The sequence below is a fragment of the Prinia subflava genome, chromosome 10 (assembly GCF_021018805.1).
Source record: "Prinia subflava isolate CZ2003 ecotype Zambia chromosome 10, Cam_Psub_1.2, whole genome shotgun sequence".
Classification (NCBI taxonomy): domain Eukaryota; kingdom Metazoa; phylum Chordata; class Aves; order Passeriformes; family Cisticolidae; genus Prinia; species Prinia subflava.
Genome location: NC_086256.1, coordinates 2,451,084 through 2,465,739, shown reverse-complemented (window position 1 = coordinate 2,465,739; position 14,656 = coordinate 2,451,084). Strand labels below are relative to the sequence as shown.

The 14,656-nt window shown below is 44.4% G+C and overlaps 1 protein-coding gene across 5 annotated transcripts in view; it reads left to right on the top strand.

Moving 5' to 3' along the window:
• PATJ (PATJ crumbs cell polarity complex component) overlaps window positions 1-14,656 on the top strand; it is a 141,899-nt gene that overhangs the window by 104,524 nt on the left and 22,719 nt on the right. For all 5 annotated transcript variants that reach the window (XM_063406946.1, XM_063406945.1, XM_063406947.1 and 2 more), the window contains 3 exons: window positions 2,495-2,566; window positions 2,917-3,034; window positions 3,648-3,781. In XM_063406946.1, the coding sequence (XP_063263016.1) occupies window positions 2,495-2,566; window positions 2,917-3,034; window positions 3,648-3,781 (324 nt within the window). The remainder of the gene's footprint in view (window positions 1-2,494; window positions 2,567-2,916; window positions 3,035-3,647; window positions 3,782-14,656) is intronic.

Genomic DNA, 14,656 nt, shown 5'->3' with positions numbered 1-14,656 from the left:
ATAATTCCAGAGTGTTCTTAGCATCAGGATTTTAAAACAACATGGGAAATATTTCTGAGTGGATCTCAGTTTTGGGAGTGTGCTGATGGTTCTGGCCCCAGGGGAGTGGGTTTGTAGGCACAACTGGCACTGAGACTTTGACTCTGCAGTGCAGCACAACAGAAATTGGTGATTTTGGGAAGGGAGATTTGTCCTGCAGCCTTTTAGTGACTCTGGAAGCAAAAGCAAACCTTGTTTCTCATAGCATGACGTTGCTGCCAGAGCCTCAGTGCTGCTTCACCACTGCTGCTGAATTTCCCAGTCATGTGTCGGGAGAAATCAGGAATGCAAAAGTCAACAAGTAAGATCAAGTTCACTGAGTAAATAAAAAGTATGTGCTTATCAGCAGAGATCTTTCACAAGTTTGTACAGCTCAAAGCACGGGCAGGATGTCTCACCAAGTGACAGCTGTAATAAAAGGAAAGTTAAGAAAATTTACATCATTTTCTATTCGTCTGTCGCTGATAAATTTGTCAGTCTCTCACAACATACTCTTTGTTGTCACTTCATCACTTTAAAAGCTATAAAGTTTTATAATGGACATCATTGTGGGCTTGGATGATAAGAAGGGGGAAGGAAAACAACTTGGTTTCTGAACTGGAGCCAGTGGAAGTGTTAGGCAAAGTCTGTGTGTTTGTTAGCTGAGGTTTGAGGTGGCCTCATGGAAGGTCCTGGGTTTCTGAGGGTTGGAGAAACCTGATTTTCCATAAAGTGTCCTTGGAAAAGGATTGAGGGAGGGGGCTTTGAGATGCTCTTGGAAGATTTAATCTGACAATGTGAAAATGGTATGTGAGAGTGGATTCATTTGCCTTTAAAGGTTTGAACTTGGGACAGTGATCTGTCTCCACCATAAACAGAAAACACATCCTTGAGACACTGGCAAAGAGGAGGGGCTGTGTAAAACTGCTTTTGGATGGGGTTGAGGGGGTTGAATTTGATTAAACCAGTTGGGCTGCAGGCTTTTGACAAATACTGAGTGTATTTGGTGCTTAATTTGTTCAGGAACCTCCAGCACAGCCTCAGTTAAAAGATCAGGGAGGTGTAAAGGTGGTGCCTGGTGCTTACTCGTGGTGCAAGATGAAGCTTCAGATTTTAGTCACATATCTCAATGAAAAAGGGAAGTATGAAGTAATTTTTCATTGCTCATTAAAACAATCTCTCAGAAAATGACAAAGCTGTCTTCCCATTTCTCCCCTGACACCTCTGATAATACAATGAGATCACCACTTTATCTTTTTTCCTCTTATCCTGTTGGATAATAGTTGCAGTTGTAGAGTTACAGCAAACTTGGAGAAAAATTCAAGGGGGAAAAAACAAGATCCCGTGGGGGTTGGCATCTTTTAACATAATAAAACTCCAGCAAACAAGGCCAGTATTTCCAAGTACAATTCTGTGTACCTTTTTTAATGTAGAAATTGTCATCTTAATTAAAAATTTGTTCTGAGATGCAGAGTGACTTTTGAGTATTTGAAAAAGATTTGAGGTAATCTTTGGAAGTTGGTACTAACTTTTGCTGCAGACTAGGCTGATTATCAGGGGTTTTTAATAGGGGATAAGAAAATTAACTATTGCTTGTATCAAAGTGGCTTAAGGTTAGTGAAGAGCTAACAAGGGAGGGCACTGTACCTGTCTGGAAGCACTTGTTGAAGCAGGAGATAAAAACATATTTTTGTGTATTGCAAAGGCACAGAAATGAATTAGGCTACAAGTGGAGCCACTGATTGAAGTACCATTGTTGGAAATCTTTTTAATGAGGCTGGAGGATGCATTTTAAGCAGCTGCCTTATTTAGGAGAGCCAAAAAAAGAGGGGGAGGAGAGAGCAGATGACTTGGAAGCTGCTGTGGGCACTGAGGGGTCCCTGCACTCAGCTTGGGAATTGCTGTCCCTGTCACCCCAGAGCTTCTGGAACAATGGAGAGCCTGTGTGATAATCTCCCCAAAAATCCCTGCTGGGCATTGCACGCCCTCAGAACTGAGGGGTGAGATTTTAATAACTCCTGATAGTCCCTGTGCTCACAGCAGCTTTGCCTCCTTTAGATTTCAGGCTTTATTTGGTGGTACAAGTGGACTCACATGGAGAAATCATGGAATTCCAGACTGGTTTGGGTTGGGAGGGACCTTAAATCCCATCCAGTGCCACCCCTGCCATGGCAGGGACACCTCCCACTGTCCCAGGCTGCTCCAGCCTGGCCTTGGGCACTGCCAGGGATCCAGGGGCAGCCACAGCTTCTCTGGGAATTCTATTCCAGGGCCTCCCCAGGCTCCCAGCCAGGAATTCCTTCCCAATCCCCCACCCATCCCTGCCCTCTGGCAGTGGAAGCCATTCCCTGTGTCCTGTCCCTCCAAAACATCACTGAATTTCTCTGGAATCATCGTTCTGAGCTTTGGGAGGATATTTTATTGAAGCTAATGGGACGTTTTCAACACATCTCACTTTCTTTTTTTGACTTTTTAGGACGTGAAATCTAAAGCTGACACACCAATGGTGGCAGATCAGCAGGAGACAGAGGAGCAGCTCCCAGAAAATGTATGTGTGTTTAGGAAAATGTTTGTGTGTTTAGGAAAATGTTTGTATGTTTAGGAAAATGTTTGTGTGTTTATGTTAAACAGTAAAGGAGGGTTCTGAGGGCTTGATTTGGTTGAAGATTGAGTGATTCATGGGCGGAAAGGGATTAACAAGACATTAAAATAATTTTACTGATGGAAACATAAAAAATGACTGGCTCCTCTTTAAATTGCTTATTTTCCTTCCGTTGATTTTGAGGATTTAGTGAGGCACAATAATCAGCAGCTGATGATAATGACCTCATAATAATGATAATGTTGTGCCCTCCTGTGACTGAGCACTGATCTCTCCTGCTTCTGCTTTGCTTTTAGGTCCTCAACCAGCTCAAACAGCCCAAATCCTCCACCAAAGCCCCAGCGAGCTCCCAGGAGACACCCCTGGAGCCAGCCCCTCCTCACCTTCCTCCAGAAGCAGAAGTCACCAGCCGTGGTAGGAACCAGGGATTTTCCCACAATACCATATAAAATGCATATAAAAATTATGTATTTTTAGTACCCTAACCAAGGTGGATGTTTTCATTTCGTTTTCCAGATAGCTTTTGCTGAAATTTTATTTCTTTGAACATCCAGCGTCCTATTCTAAGTTATTTTATAAGGTGTTTGTATTTTTCTCTCCTGTCTCAATTTTTGAGAGCTTGAAAGCGTCTTCACTTGTTTTCCTTGACTTCTAGGTACAAAGATGATCTTGTTTTTGATTGAAATAGAAGCAGAGACAGTTTGGGACATGCAGTTCATTCCCTGGTACTGGAATATCGCCTTACCTGTCTCGAAAGAAATGACCCTTTCCAGCATGACCTGAATTGTAGAGCTTAAAACTGAATGAGATGTCCTCACAGGCTTCATGTGGGAGCATTTATTCCTAGAACTCAAGTCACTCTGGTTTAGAGACTTCAGAATTGACTCAGAGTGGCCCTCGAGTTCAATTTTATTAAGATAAAGAGCAACAAGAAAGCTCAATTAGCTATTGTCCTACCATTCCTTTGGTGGCTCTCATTTTCTCGTTGTGCTGTGTGATTTATTCCTTTCCCTTTTGATGTTCTCAGGTGTCTTCCCACCTCCCCTGCCTGTGGATCCAGCAACTTGTGCCATAGTTCCAGGGCAGGAGATGACCATAGAGATCTCCAAGGGCCGCTCAGGCCTGGGGCTCAGCATCGTCGGGGGCAAAGACACTCCACTGGTGAGCTTCTCTTAAAATAAACTTTCCTGCAGACAAACACAAAGCAAACGTGGAAAATAATAATGCCCTTAACATGGAACTGCTCTAATAAATTGTTGGAGGCAGGGAGGACAAGCCAGCTGTAAGCTGCAGTAAAAAATTGGTGATTTCACCTTGTGTCAGATCAGAGGATGCTCCTGTTTAAATTGTTTGTGTTTCTGTAGTTTGTTCTGCTGTGGTTGCAAATGTGCTTTCTTTTATTTAACCATTGCAAATCAGGAGGTGGAAGCAGCTGAGTTAGAATGGCTGGGTTAGAAATTAATGTTGCAGAGGTAGAGCTGTCTCAGCAGGGGTAACACCTCTGTCTGGAGAGCAGAAATGCTCAGTAGCTCTTTAAACAAACTGTGATTTATCTGCCTGCCAGCAAAACAGAGGTAAACCAAAGGTAATCTTTTATTGTTTTCTGTGTCTTTTGGCCTAATCTGCCTCCTGGATATGCTGGTTTTTAAAAAAATTATCTTCAGATGAATTAAAATGTGTCAGTTCAAGCGTGAGCTCAGCAAATTAATGATGCTAAACCCCTCTCTGCCTCTGTCTCCTCTCCACTTCCCATTTGAGAGATGCTTTTCTGCAGTGTAAGAGAGCCAGATTGGCTTTTTTAAATGTCAGATTCACTTCTTTCAGTAAACAACTCTGTTGCAGAGGTGTCTTCACTGGGTTCTCCTGAATTCCCTGACACAGACACTCTTCAGGCAGTGGAACTGCTCTGGTACATGCAGTTTTTTCCCCCAGAATATCACAGTGGTGCATCATTAAGCATCAAAGTGCAGTGAGTGTCAGCATGTACAGACAGTTACAGTGCAGTACTGTTCTTCCAGAGGAAAAAAAAAATAAAAAAGAAGGAAAAAATTGAAATGAAAGAAGAAAGGAAGTCAAAAGGAAAAAAAAGTTTTGTTTTGCAGAGTGTGGGCTGGATCTCTTACAGCATTAAAGCTGAAATTGGAAAAAGTTCAGCTTTTGGTCCCATTTCTCCCAGTTTCCCGTTGTGTAGGGCTGGGATGGGTTGCTCTGTTTCCCATGGAGAGGGAGCTGGGTTAGTTCTCACTCTTTCCAGCCATGCACAACGTTGTACCCAGTCCCCCTTTTTTTTAGTCAAGCTCCTCAGTGTTGAGAAAATTCAAATAAGTTGCTCGGTGTTAGTCATCTCCCTGCTTTTTCATTTAACTGGAATTTGGAAATAATACATGGCAGCCTGTCAGATGCAATGTGGTGTGTGTCTTTCATGAGATTTTAATATAAATAAATGAAAATTGTAAATAACCGCTTTACAGAGCAGATGAGGAAAAATGCAAAGGGTTTTTATTCTTTAAACTGAGTAAATGGTTTTGGTTAAGTATTATGCTTTCATTAGTTTATTCATTAAAGTGTCCTCCTAGGGGTTGATTTTAAAAGTCTATGCACTGGAGTGCAGTAACTGAAACCATGAAGGGAGGGAGGTCCAGCTCCCCACTTTTCAGATCCTCAGCTTACAGGACTTACCCAAAATGAGTCCCTGTTTCTTTTCATAATTCTGAATCTGAAAGGCCAGAAATGGTGTTCCATAGCAAACAAGGTGCTTTTGGGAAACCACAGCCTCACCTGCTCGTGTGCCATGTGCACAGAGCCTCTCTGGGATTCTCCAGAATTCCCTTCTCCAAAACAGCTCCAGCAAACCCCTCAAGGCAGGGACTCAGGGCTCTGTTCAGCACACTGGACTCGAAAATTTGAAATGCAGACTGGTGATTTGGATGGCCACTGGGTATTTGTGTTCATTTCCTCTTTGCTTTTGTAAAATGTGTCTTTTTTGGATCTTAACTTTGCATATTAGGCCAGCTGAGCCACTTCTCCTTAGTGCTTCTTGCAGGATCAGGCAATTCACTAAACATACCCTGTTGTCCTCAGGTCTGGATTATAATCTATTGATAACATTTTCTGAAAGCAGACTGAAAGTGAAATAAAACAAAATCCCCTCCCAAATTAATTCCTTTTTTCTTTTGTCATTGAGTCATTTTGACTTGAGCTGAGTGTAGCTTTTCTGTTAATCTTCTTTTTTCTTAGCATGCTTTTATAAAAGCATTTGTTTGAATATTGTGACAGCATATGACAGAGCAGGAGCTTGGAGGAAGCAGCAGAGTGGGAGACATTTTAATGGTATTTCATGACGAGTTGGCTATGCTGACTGAGAAATTTATTTTGCCCTTTACTTACTCCCTCCAGAAAACAAAGGTGATTTGGCTGAGTCCTTACAACGAAGAAATTGTGGGTTGCTATCCCAAGATCCCTTTTTCAGTAATGAAGTGATATTGGTTGTGATGCCTCTGGTGGTGGGATCACAGAATCCTGGAAGAGTTTGGCTTGAAAACCTTAAAGATCCTCCACTTGCAACCCCCTGCCATGGGCAGGGGACCTCCCATTTTTCTGTCTACTTTGTGCTTCTGATCTTCTCCAAATTATTTTGATGCCTTCCTTTTTTGTTGTTGGTGGTGGTGGTTTTTTGGGGATTTTTTTGTTGTCCTGGAGTCAGAAAACCTTCTTTAAAGAGTTGAAGTTCACGTGACATAATGAGGAGTAAAAGCAAATACTGCTCAGGGCTGTTGGAAAGTTTCTGTCTTTCTGAGTTTCATGGCTTAGGGAGAAAATACAACAGAACATGTCCATGGAGGAGACACATCCATGAGGGGTGTATCTGCCTTGCTCTCTGTCATCTGGTTTTAACTCAGTTACACAGATGGACATCCTTTGTATTTTAAAAAAAGGCAACATCAAAGGAGTTCATCAGTCCTGATGTGGCAGAAATTTTGTGTCCAAGGCACACTGTTTGCTGCAGTGCAGAGAAATTAGAACGAGCTGCAATTGGCTCCAGCAGAAGTGCCCACAAACCCCTGAAGGACCTGAACCCCAGCTCCTGGGAGTTCAGAAATCATTTATCAGCGTGGGGGCAGCCAGGAGTGCTGCTCAGAAGGTGACAAGTCTAAAATGGACATGGCAAACTTGTGAGGGCCTCACCCACGTTGTGCTAAAATGCTCTTGATCTAAAACTGCTGAGCTGAGGGTACTCACATGGGATGGGAAGGCTCTCTCAGAATATTTTATATCTTCCATGCGCACAAGATGTACAGGCCCAGCTTTTGGAATAATAAATCTGGCAGCCAGGGACAGGCTGCTTCAAAATGAAATATGGAGTGCAACTTTTAAGTCATAACCTCAGGAATCTCATCAGGAATCACCAAGCAGAGACTTGAAAAATACAGCCTGTGAGCAGGGAGGTTAATTTGTTCAGGAGGTTGGAAAGTGATGTCTTAACCCCTGAAGTGAAATGTTTTTTGGTGAGGAGATGTCCGTGCCCTTGAACTCCAAACCCTTCCCAGTGCTGTTTTCTAAACCAGGACTGGGGCTCTGTGTCTGCAGAAAAGGCCTGGGCAGGGAAGGGTTGTCCTTGGGAGTTGTCTTCATGTTGTTGATCTTCAGACTGCTCTGGCCCTGGGGCGGTTCTATTTCATTTCCCTCCAAGCGTTGATTTTTTTATGAAGTATTTTTTTCCTTCACTCACTTTCATTTCACCTTCCCTCGTACCCCTGAGAGAACACAACACATGGCCTCTGCTTTAAAGCAATTAAAGTGCAGAGTGGAGCTGGCTGAAGCACAGGGCTTTCAGTTTGTGATTTTTGGGTGGTTTTTTTTTGGTTGTAGTCCAATCAAACTTGTAAAAGTAACCTCAGAGTGGGAATTTAGAACAGGACGAAGAAAAGAAGCATTTTCAGAACCATCCCCAAAATGAGCTTTGAGGCTCTAACACTGCTCTGCAGGACACCCATGAGATTTTCATCTTAAATCCTCAGAGAACAGGGCATCAAGGAGTTGCTTTTAATTATACTCACCCAGAGGGGATATGGGTTTGTCCAGAGGGGCTGTGGGTGTTGAGCAGGGCTTGGACCAGCCTGGCCTAGTGGAAGGTGTCCCGTGGCAGGAGATGGAATGAGGTTGGCTCTGAGCTCCCTCCCAACCCAAAGCACCTCCTGATTCTCTGAAACCCCACCCCATTATCAGCCCAGAGTGGGGGAATGCTGCCCCATCTTGCCCAGCTGACAGCTTGCAGTGACTTTTCTGTGCTCCAGGACAGTCAGTTCTCAGGGATTTGATTCCTGGCAGCACGTGGAAAAGGCACTGCTGTAAGATCCAAACATTTTCCTTGCAGGGTGGGGGGCACTGCTTTGCTGAATAATTTAGTGATGGGGAGTTGATTACTGTAGATATTGACTCTGCTGCCTGGGTGATTGAGACACTCAGATGTGCCAGAGGGCATCCAGCAGTTTCAGGGCTGGTTTGGGGATGTTCCTCCAGGCAGGATTAGGGAACCTGGGAGGGAGGAGGGCTCAGAGGCTCAGTTGGGGCTCCAAATCACAGCAAATTGCTGAAGAGACACCTCTGATATCAAAGAGGATTGCAGGGTCTGTAGCTCAGGGCTCTCTGGAGGAGGAGTAGGGGCTTAAGGGATGGTCATTATCTCAGCCTTACACAGAAAGGAAGGAAAATGTTCTTTATCCTGTGTGGGGTTTGTTGGAAACAACACCAGACCTCTTATGCAGGACTTTTTATACTGGGTTGTCTGCTTTGAATGTGGTAAATTTTCTTTTTGTACTTCTGCTTTCAGCTGACTTTAATAAAAAGCGTTTTTTAAGGCAATTAACAAACTTTAAGGTACTCCATCTGGTAAATAAAGTGATCCACAAAGCCAGGGAACTGGAACACAAAAAATAACAGAATATTCCTTTGCTCAGCTAGCAGGAGCTGATGAGAGCTGGTAACTCTGGAGCTGGGGAACAAAAAGCTTCCCTGATACCTGGGTTAGCCCAGAGGGTTTCCTGGGGAGCTTCCTGAGGGTGGGCTGCAGTTTGACAGAAGAATATTTAGATCCATTCTGTCAGTCCAGGTGAGTCATCCCTTGAATAAACCCCATCTGTTGAGGAAGGGCGAGGGAATAATCAGGAAAGCTGTGACTTGAAGCTGCAGCTGTTCAAGCCCCGGTGTCTGCCCCTGGAGCTGCGAGGGATAATTACCCTGTGAGGGCTCCAGGCTGCCAAAACCAGGCTGTTCCTGCTCCAAAGCCAAGCCTAGAGCTCTGCTCTGTGCCCTGCTGCAGCCTGCCAGCAGTGGGGACCTACCTGAGCACCAGGGCTCTGGGACTCCTGTCTTACTGAGCAGCCTCTCCCTCGGCCAAGCTTTCATCCCCCCTTCAGTTCCACTCAAAATAGAATATCTTTATTATATTTTAAATATATAAAAATACCTCTGTCAGGTACAGACAGGCAGCATCTGAGTGATTGCACAGGCAGACACCCAGTGCAGCTAAGGCTGAGGGTGTTCTGGTGAAGTGTGCTCACCTTGTAACTACAAATGAGCAGGGAGATATTGGCCTCTGGGGAGGTTCCAGCAATATCTGGGCTGTGGATGCTGCTGCTGCTGTTAAATCCCCCACACAATGAGTGGAACAATGGAGTGAAGAGAGGGAAGGGGAGCCCTGAGGTTTTAATCGTGGCTCGGGGGTCGCAGAGGGAGAGTCTGTGGTTGGGAGAGGGGAAAACGCAATCCCTCCTAAACCCCTGCCCACATCCATAAAGCCAGAAGGCAATTTAATGACAGGGTGGTAAGTGCAGTTAGCTTGAAATTGTGAGGAATGGCTCTGACTCCTGCTTGGGTAGTGCTAAAATGGAGTTGGTGGATTCATCATCATTCCAGGAGGACGCTGGCTCACAGGAGCATGACAAACCCAAGCTGCTTTGTACATGAGTTGTCACAAAAGGGAATTAGGGCAGTAAGTTTTGCAAATCATGTCTTTGATGGGTCTTTGGCAAGGCTTTAGCTGATGGTAGGGCTTGCTTGCGTAGCAGGGCCTTGCTTGAAGGAGCTGGAGTCTTCCAGGAATGTAAATCAGCCATAAAATTTAGGCTAACAATATACAAAAGCAGCAGGACCTGTCAGGACGGGCTTCAGGAGGATCCTGCCTGCTGCTGGTTGGAACCCCTGGCTTTTGGCTTCCTGTGTCACACACATCCAGGACCTCATGCATGCTTTATAACCTGTGTGCTATGCTCTGGACACTGCAAACTCTCTTTTTTTTCTTTTTTTTTTTTTGGTAACTTAATAAAATAATAAGAGTGAGAGAGTTAAGGTTTTAATATGTCATTCTGTGTTTTATTATTCCCTCTAAAAACGAGCATGTATACTTTTTGAAAAACTTTGGTTTGCTTTGGCATGTGATTCACAGGAACATAGCTCTTTCTATCATTCTGACTTAAGTCATATATTTTTACACTAAACATCTTATTACCTTAGTTTTATTATTTCAGAATCAAAGGAGAGCTTGCAAATGTCTATGACTGCAGAGCGAAGGAATGTTAATGAATAGTGCCATTGAATTTTCAGGTTTTAGCTTTTCTGATCTTAGAGAATATAACTGTAAGCAAAAATATTATGCAAGCTGAATAAAATTTAAATAAATAAGGACCAGATGTAACTATAGGGGCCTATAAAATGTAATACAAATACTATCCACTTCCTTAAAATAAATCTGTATTTTAGTATGAAAAATTATATTCATATTGATATTGTGGATTAATCTTTTTTATGCAAGTTGGCAAGTGAACACCATCCCTTGCAAGGGCTTGTTCTTAAATGGGAAACAGACCTTTTGTTTTGACCCTGAGCGGGGCAGTTTCTGGGTCTGGTGCAATGTGAAGCATTTCTGCATTAACACAGTAATAGAATTTTACATTCTGCAGCCTGTTTTACTGCAGGAGTGTTTGGCTCAGGATTTGGGGTGCCTGCTAATGGTTTGTGAGCGCCAGCAATGGCAAAACCCTGCAGTGCCAGGAGGAGGCATCTGCACCAGATAAACCCCTTGGAGAGGTCAAGTGCTTTGCTTGGGCTTGGCCTTCACCCTCCCTTGCTGAAAAGTTACCTTGGAGATTCCATTTGGATCTGCAAATGGGAGATCAGAGATCATAACATAAAACTGCTGCCATTTCCTCTGCCTACAAGTAACCAGCAGCTGAGTTTATTTTAACTACTGGGAGATTCCTGCGTGGAGTCAATTCTCCAGTGGAACTCACTGTGCAACCAGTTGATTTCTGTTTTTATCTGGGAACCAGCCTATAAAAATGAAATTTTTACAGTTTTACTACTCTGGACAAAGTATTGGAGACGTTGAAAAGGAAATAATGGTATTGTGCTTGCCCTGGGAAAGAGATAAATCCCTGATCCTGCAGTCAGCAAAACCCCTTGCAGTGTTATTATCCTTAATAATGCTAATTTAGTGTAAGGCTTGTAGCTGTGTAGGAAATTAGTTGGAAATCTGTAATGTTAGCTTAGGAAAAACACATCTTGTCAACTAAATCAGGAAAACATCTTTTCCAGAGCGTGGTTTTAGATGTAATTTACTTTTTGTCTTCCTCAGGAAAACTGCTCTGATCCATGCAGAAGGCTTCGTTCCCCACACTAAATATGTGGTTGTGGCTGGTGGTGGGGTTCATTCTGATTCTTTCTGTGCTGGTTATTGCAGGTCTCAGTGGGGAGGGCTTCACCTTCCCCCTGCCAGCTACCTGTGATCCTGTCCAGGTAATGCCTGGGGCTCGTGGGCTGAAACAGCTCAGCAAAGACGAGCCCAAAGCCAAGCCCAGCTCAGCAGGACTTGCAGCAGTGCAGGACTGTTCAGGGCCCTGCAGGAAGAGACTCTTCACCACAATCTGGGCCTTTTTCCTTGTCAAATCCAGCCAGCCCCAGGAGTGTGGAAGTTCCTCTGCTCCAGTTTTGAATCATCCCTTTTGCACAGTGATCCACCTTTACCTCAGGACACAGCTTCATCAAAATACCCTTGGGACTTAATGTTTGTGCCTCCTGTGTCCTGTTCCTCCCTCTGCCCCTGTTCCCAGCAATCCCAGTGACAGCCTGGGGGCTGTTTTGCAGCTGAAATCTGCTTCTTGTCCTGCTGAAGAACAGCTACACGGTGGAAAAGAAACACTGCAGAGACTGGAGCTGTAAACCTGCAGAAAACACGTGAGCAGCCCAAGCCTGAAGCCAGCAGCTTGTGAGGCTTTCTCACCATGGTTTATGCTCCTGCAGGCTTTCAAGGGTCACTTGATCAGTGATTTTCCTGAATAGGATGCTGACTTCTCCACCTTCCTCCCAAAGGCTCAGTCAGGGCAGTGCCCCCTAGCCCTTGCCTGGGGTCTCTGCCATACCCATTCTTGACATTTAAGAGACAAAGATTAAGCTGTCAGTCTGACTGAGTTCAATTCTCAGAGCTAGCATGTCTGTCTGTGCCCTTTGCTGAGGGGTGAGTGCGATGTTCTTCCCCTCACGGCTCTCTGAATCGTTATAAATCAAGCAGAAAAATACCCACGGCCTGGGGGAGGAGCTGAGATCCAACTCCCTGGGAGTTCAGGGTTCATCCCCTCCTCAGATGAAGGGCAATGCAGTGCAGATCACGCTGTGCACGTGGTACCAGCTTTATTTTCCAGAGGTGGCTGCTAATTTCTGTCAGGCACCTTGCCCTCTCTGTTTATTGTTCACTCTGCACCAGCTTTGTTTTTTGAGGTGTTGACCTGGAGGCTCCATGAGCTTTTCCTGCTGCTCTGCCTTTCCTTCCACAGCCAAACCCTCATTTTCTCAGTCCTGTGCCTTCCCTGTGCTCCACAGCTCTGCAGTCACAGTGACATTCTCAGCCAGAGCAGTACTCTGCTGGTGAGGGCTGCAGCTGTCCCACACGAACCCCACAAAATACCTAAAATACCTTCTCTTTCTGGGGGGTTTGGTGACCATTTCTGCTCCTCACCAGGTTTGGGGCACATCAGATCCCAACCAGCCGTGCTTTTGCCACGTTTGGGAACCATTCTGGCTGGCAGGTGATTTTTGTGGCCGTGCAGTGCTGTGTGAGTGCATTCAGCTTCATTTCCTTGGGCTGCAGGCCCTTCAGTGCCAACATTTTTGAGCCCAAGGTGGTAATCTCAGCAGTAGCAGAGAAATTCCCTTCAGGTCTGTCTTTCTCCCAGTGTTTTCATGGTTGGACAGTCTCAGTTTGCACCTGCCAGCGTGGACTTTGTTTAGCATGGAGAAACACTCTTTGCATGGCCCAGCTCATATTCCACATCCTCCCATTCTGGGTGAGAGCTGCTCAGTCCTGCATTAATTCCCCATTTGTGGAGTGGTCCCAGACTGTTCTTTGTCAAAATATACAAAGATTAAAGCTCCAGTTTGTTGAATGGATTTGTAAACTTTATGAAGTATGTGCTTTCAGCAGCTGGGTGTCTTTTTTTAAACAAGTGTGTTCTTGATACAGGAGTGTTTTTATTTCCCCTTCCTCACGAGCAGTTTTTGTGACTGCCAAGCTTGACCACAAAGAGCCATAATCTGTATGAAATTGTGGTGAAAGGAGATAGGGAGGGATGGGAAAATCTGTCCAGAGCCACCATGGATTCACAACCTCTAGCTGAGCATTGACACCCTTTTCTCTTCATCCCCCTTGATTGATTGATTTTGGACTATGTAGGCTTTGATATCAAGCACACATTTAATTTGAACAGGAGCTGCAGATGTCCAGAAACCAAAAGCTATCCTTTGAATAAATGTATTGTTTTAGTCATAATAGATTCTAATTTTCTTTTCTGAGTCACTGAGAGGGGTGTTCCAGCTTCAATCCATGCCTGTTGATAGAGTCAGTACAGCTTGGGGCTCGGTTAGATGGCTGGAGGATGACATCTCATCACTGAATAAACTCCTTTAAAATATTGATATTCACTAACAGCAGTAGTTTGGGTTTAGTGATTTGTCATGGATGATCAAAACTAACAGAGTCTTATCCAGATCCCACTAGATCCAGTGGAAAAAAAAATTACTTCTGGGTTAAGTCCTTTGAGCTGATCCCAGGAGTATCAGAGGAAGGAGATGTTTGCCATGGTTCATAAGCTAAGGAAAACTAAACCTGACATTTATGCTTATGGACTATTTAGAAATCTTTACAGTGCATCGTGGACACATTGCTCTGTTCTGTTTTAAATCGATTTGATAAGCCTGGTTCAGCTACACTACTTTAAAAACAAAAAACCCTGCTAAAGAAAAACAGTGTTTTGGCAGGTCAACGAGATGTTTCCTTCTGCAGGGTAGGCACGGAGCAGGAATGTACCTTTTCATGCCATGTGTATTTTTAGTCGTGGGTCTGGCTTCTCACACATGCAGGAACTGCAGTGTAAGGCTGAAGTGTTGCCTTTTCAAATAGATGATGCAGATTATCCAAACTGATAACACCCGGTGGTTCCTGGGTCTGAGCCTTTGGAATGTGCAGCTCCACGTTTCATAAAGCAGTGCTGGGAAGAGCTGCTAACTCCAGGTTGGTGGGTGTTTTAAAGGCAGCCACAAATGGAAAACAAACTTAAGAGAAATGTGATTGAAAGGTCCTTGCTCAGAGGTTAGGAAATATGAGATTAAATCCAGTCTGAAGAGGTTTAATTGGCCCATCCTGTGTATGTGCCCAGTGTGCTGTTCCATGGTCACACTGCCAGATTTCTACCAAACCTCCTGGTCATCCACTGCCCTGGTGAGTCCCAGGTGAATGATGCTGCCTTAACAAGCTGGGCAATATTTTGTGTTTTCTCCAGGCTGAAGTCTTGGAGTTGCTTTAGAGTAACACCATCATTTGTAAAACAAAGGTAAAAAATACCTCAAGCCCAAACCAACCAACCAAAACCCCACAACAGCCCAGACCCCACAGCAGGGAGAAGATGGACGTGCCTGTGTTGCTCTGCTCTGTTAGCATTTCTTGCTTCAGTTACTGCAAAAAAACCCTGCCGTTGCCAGTGGTGTGTG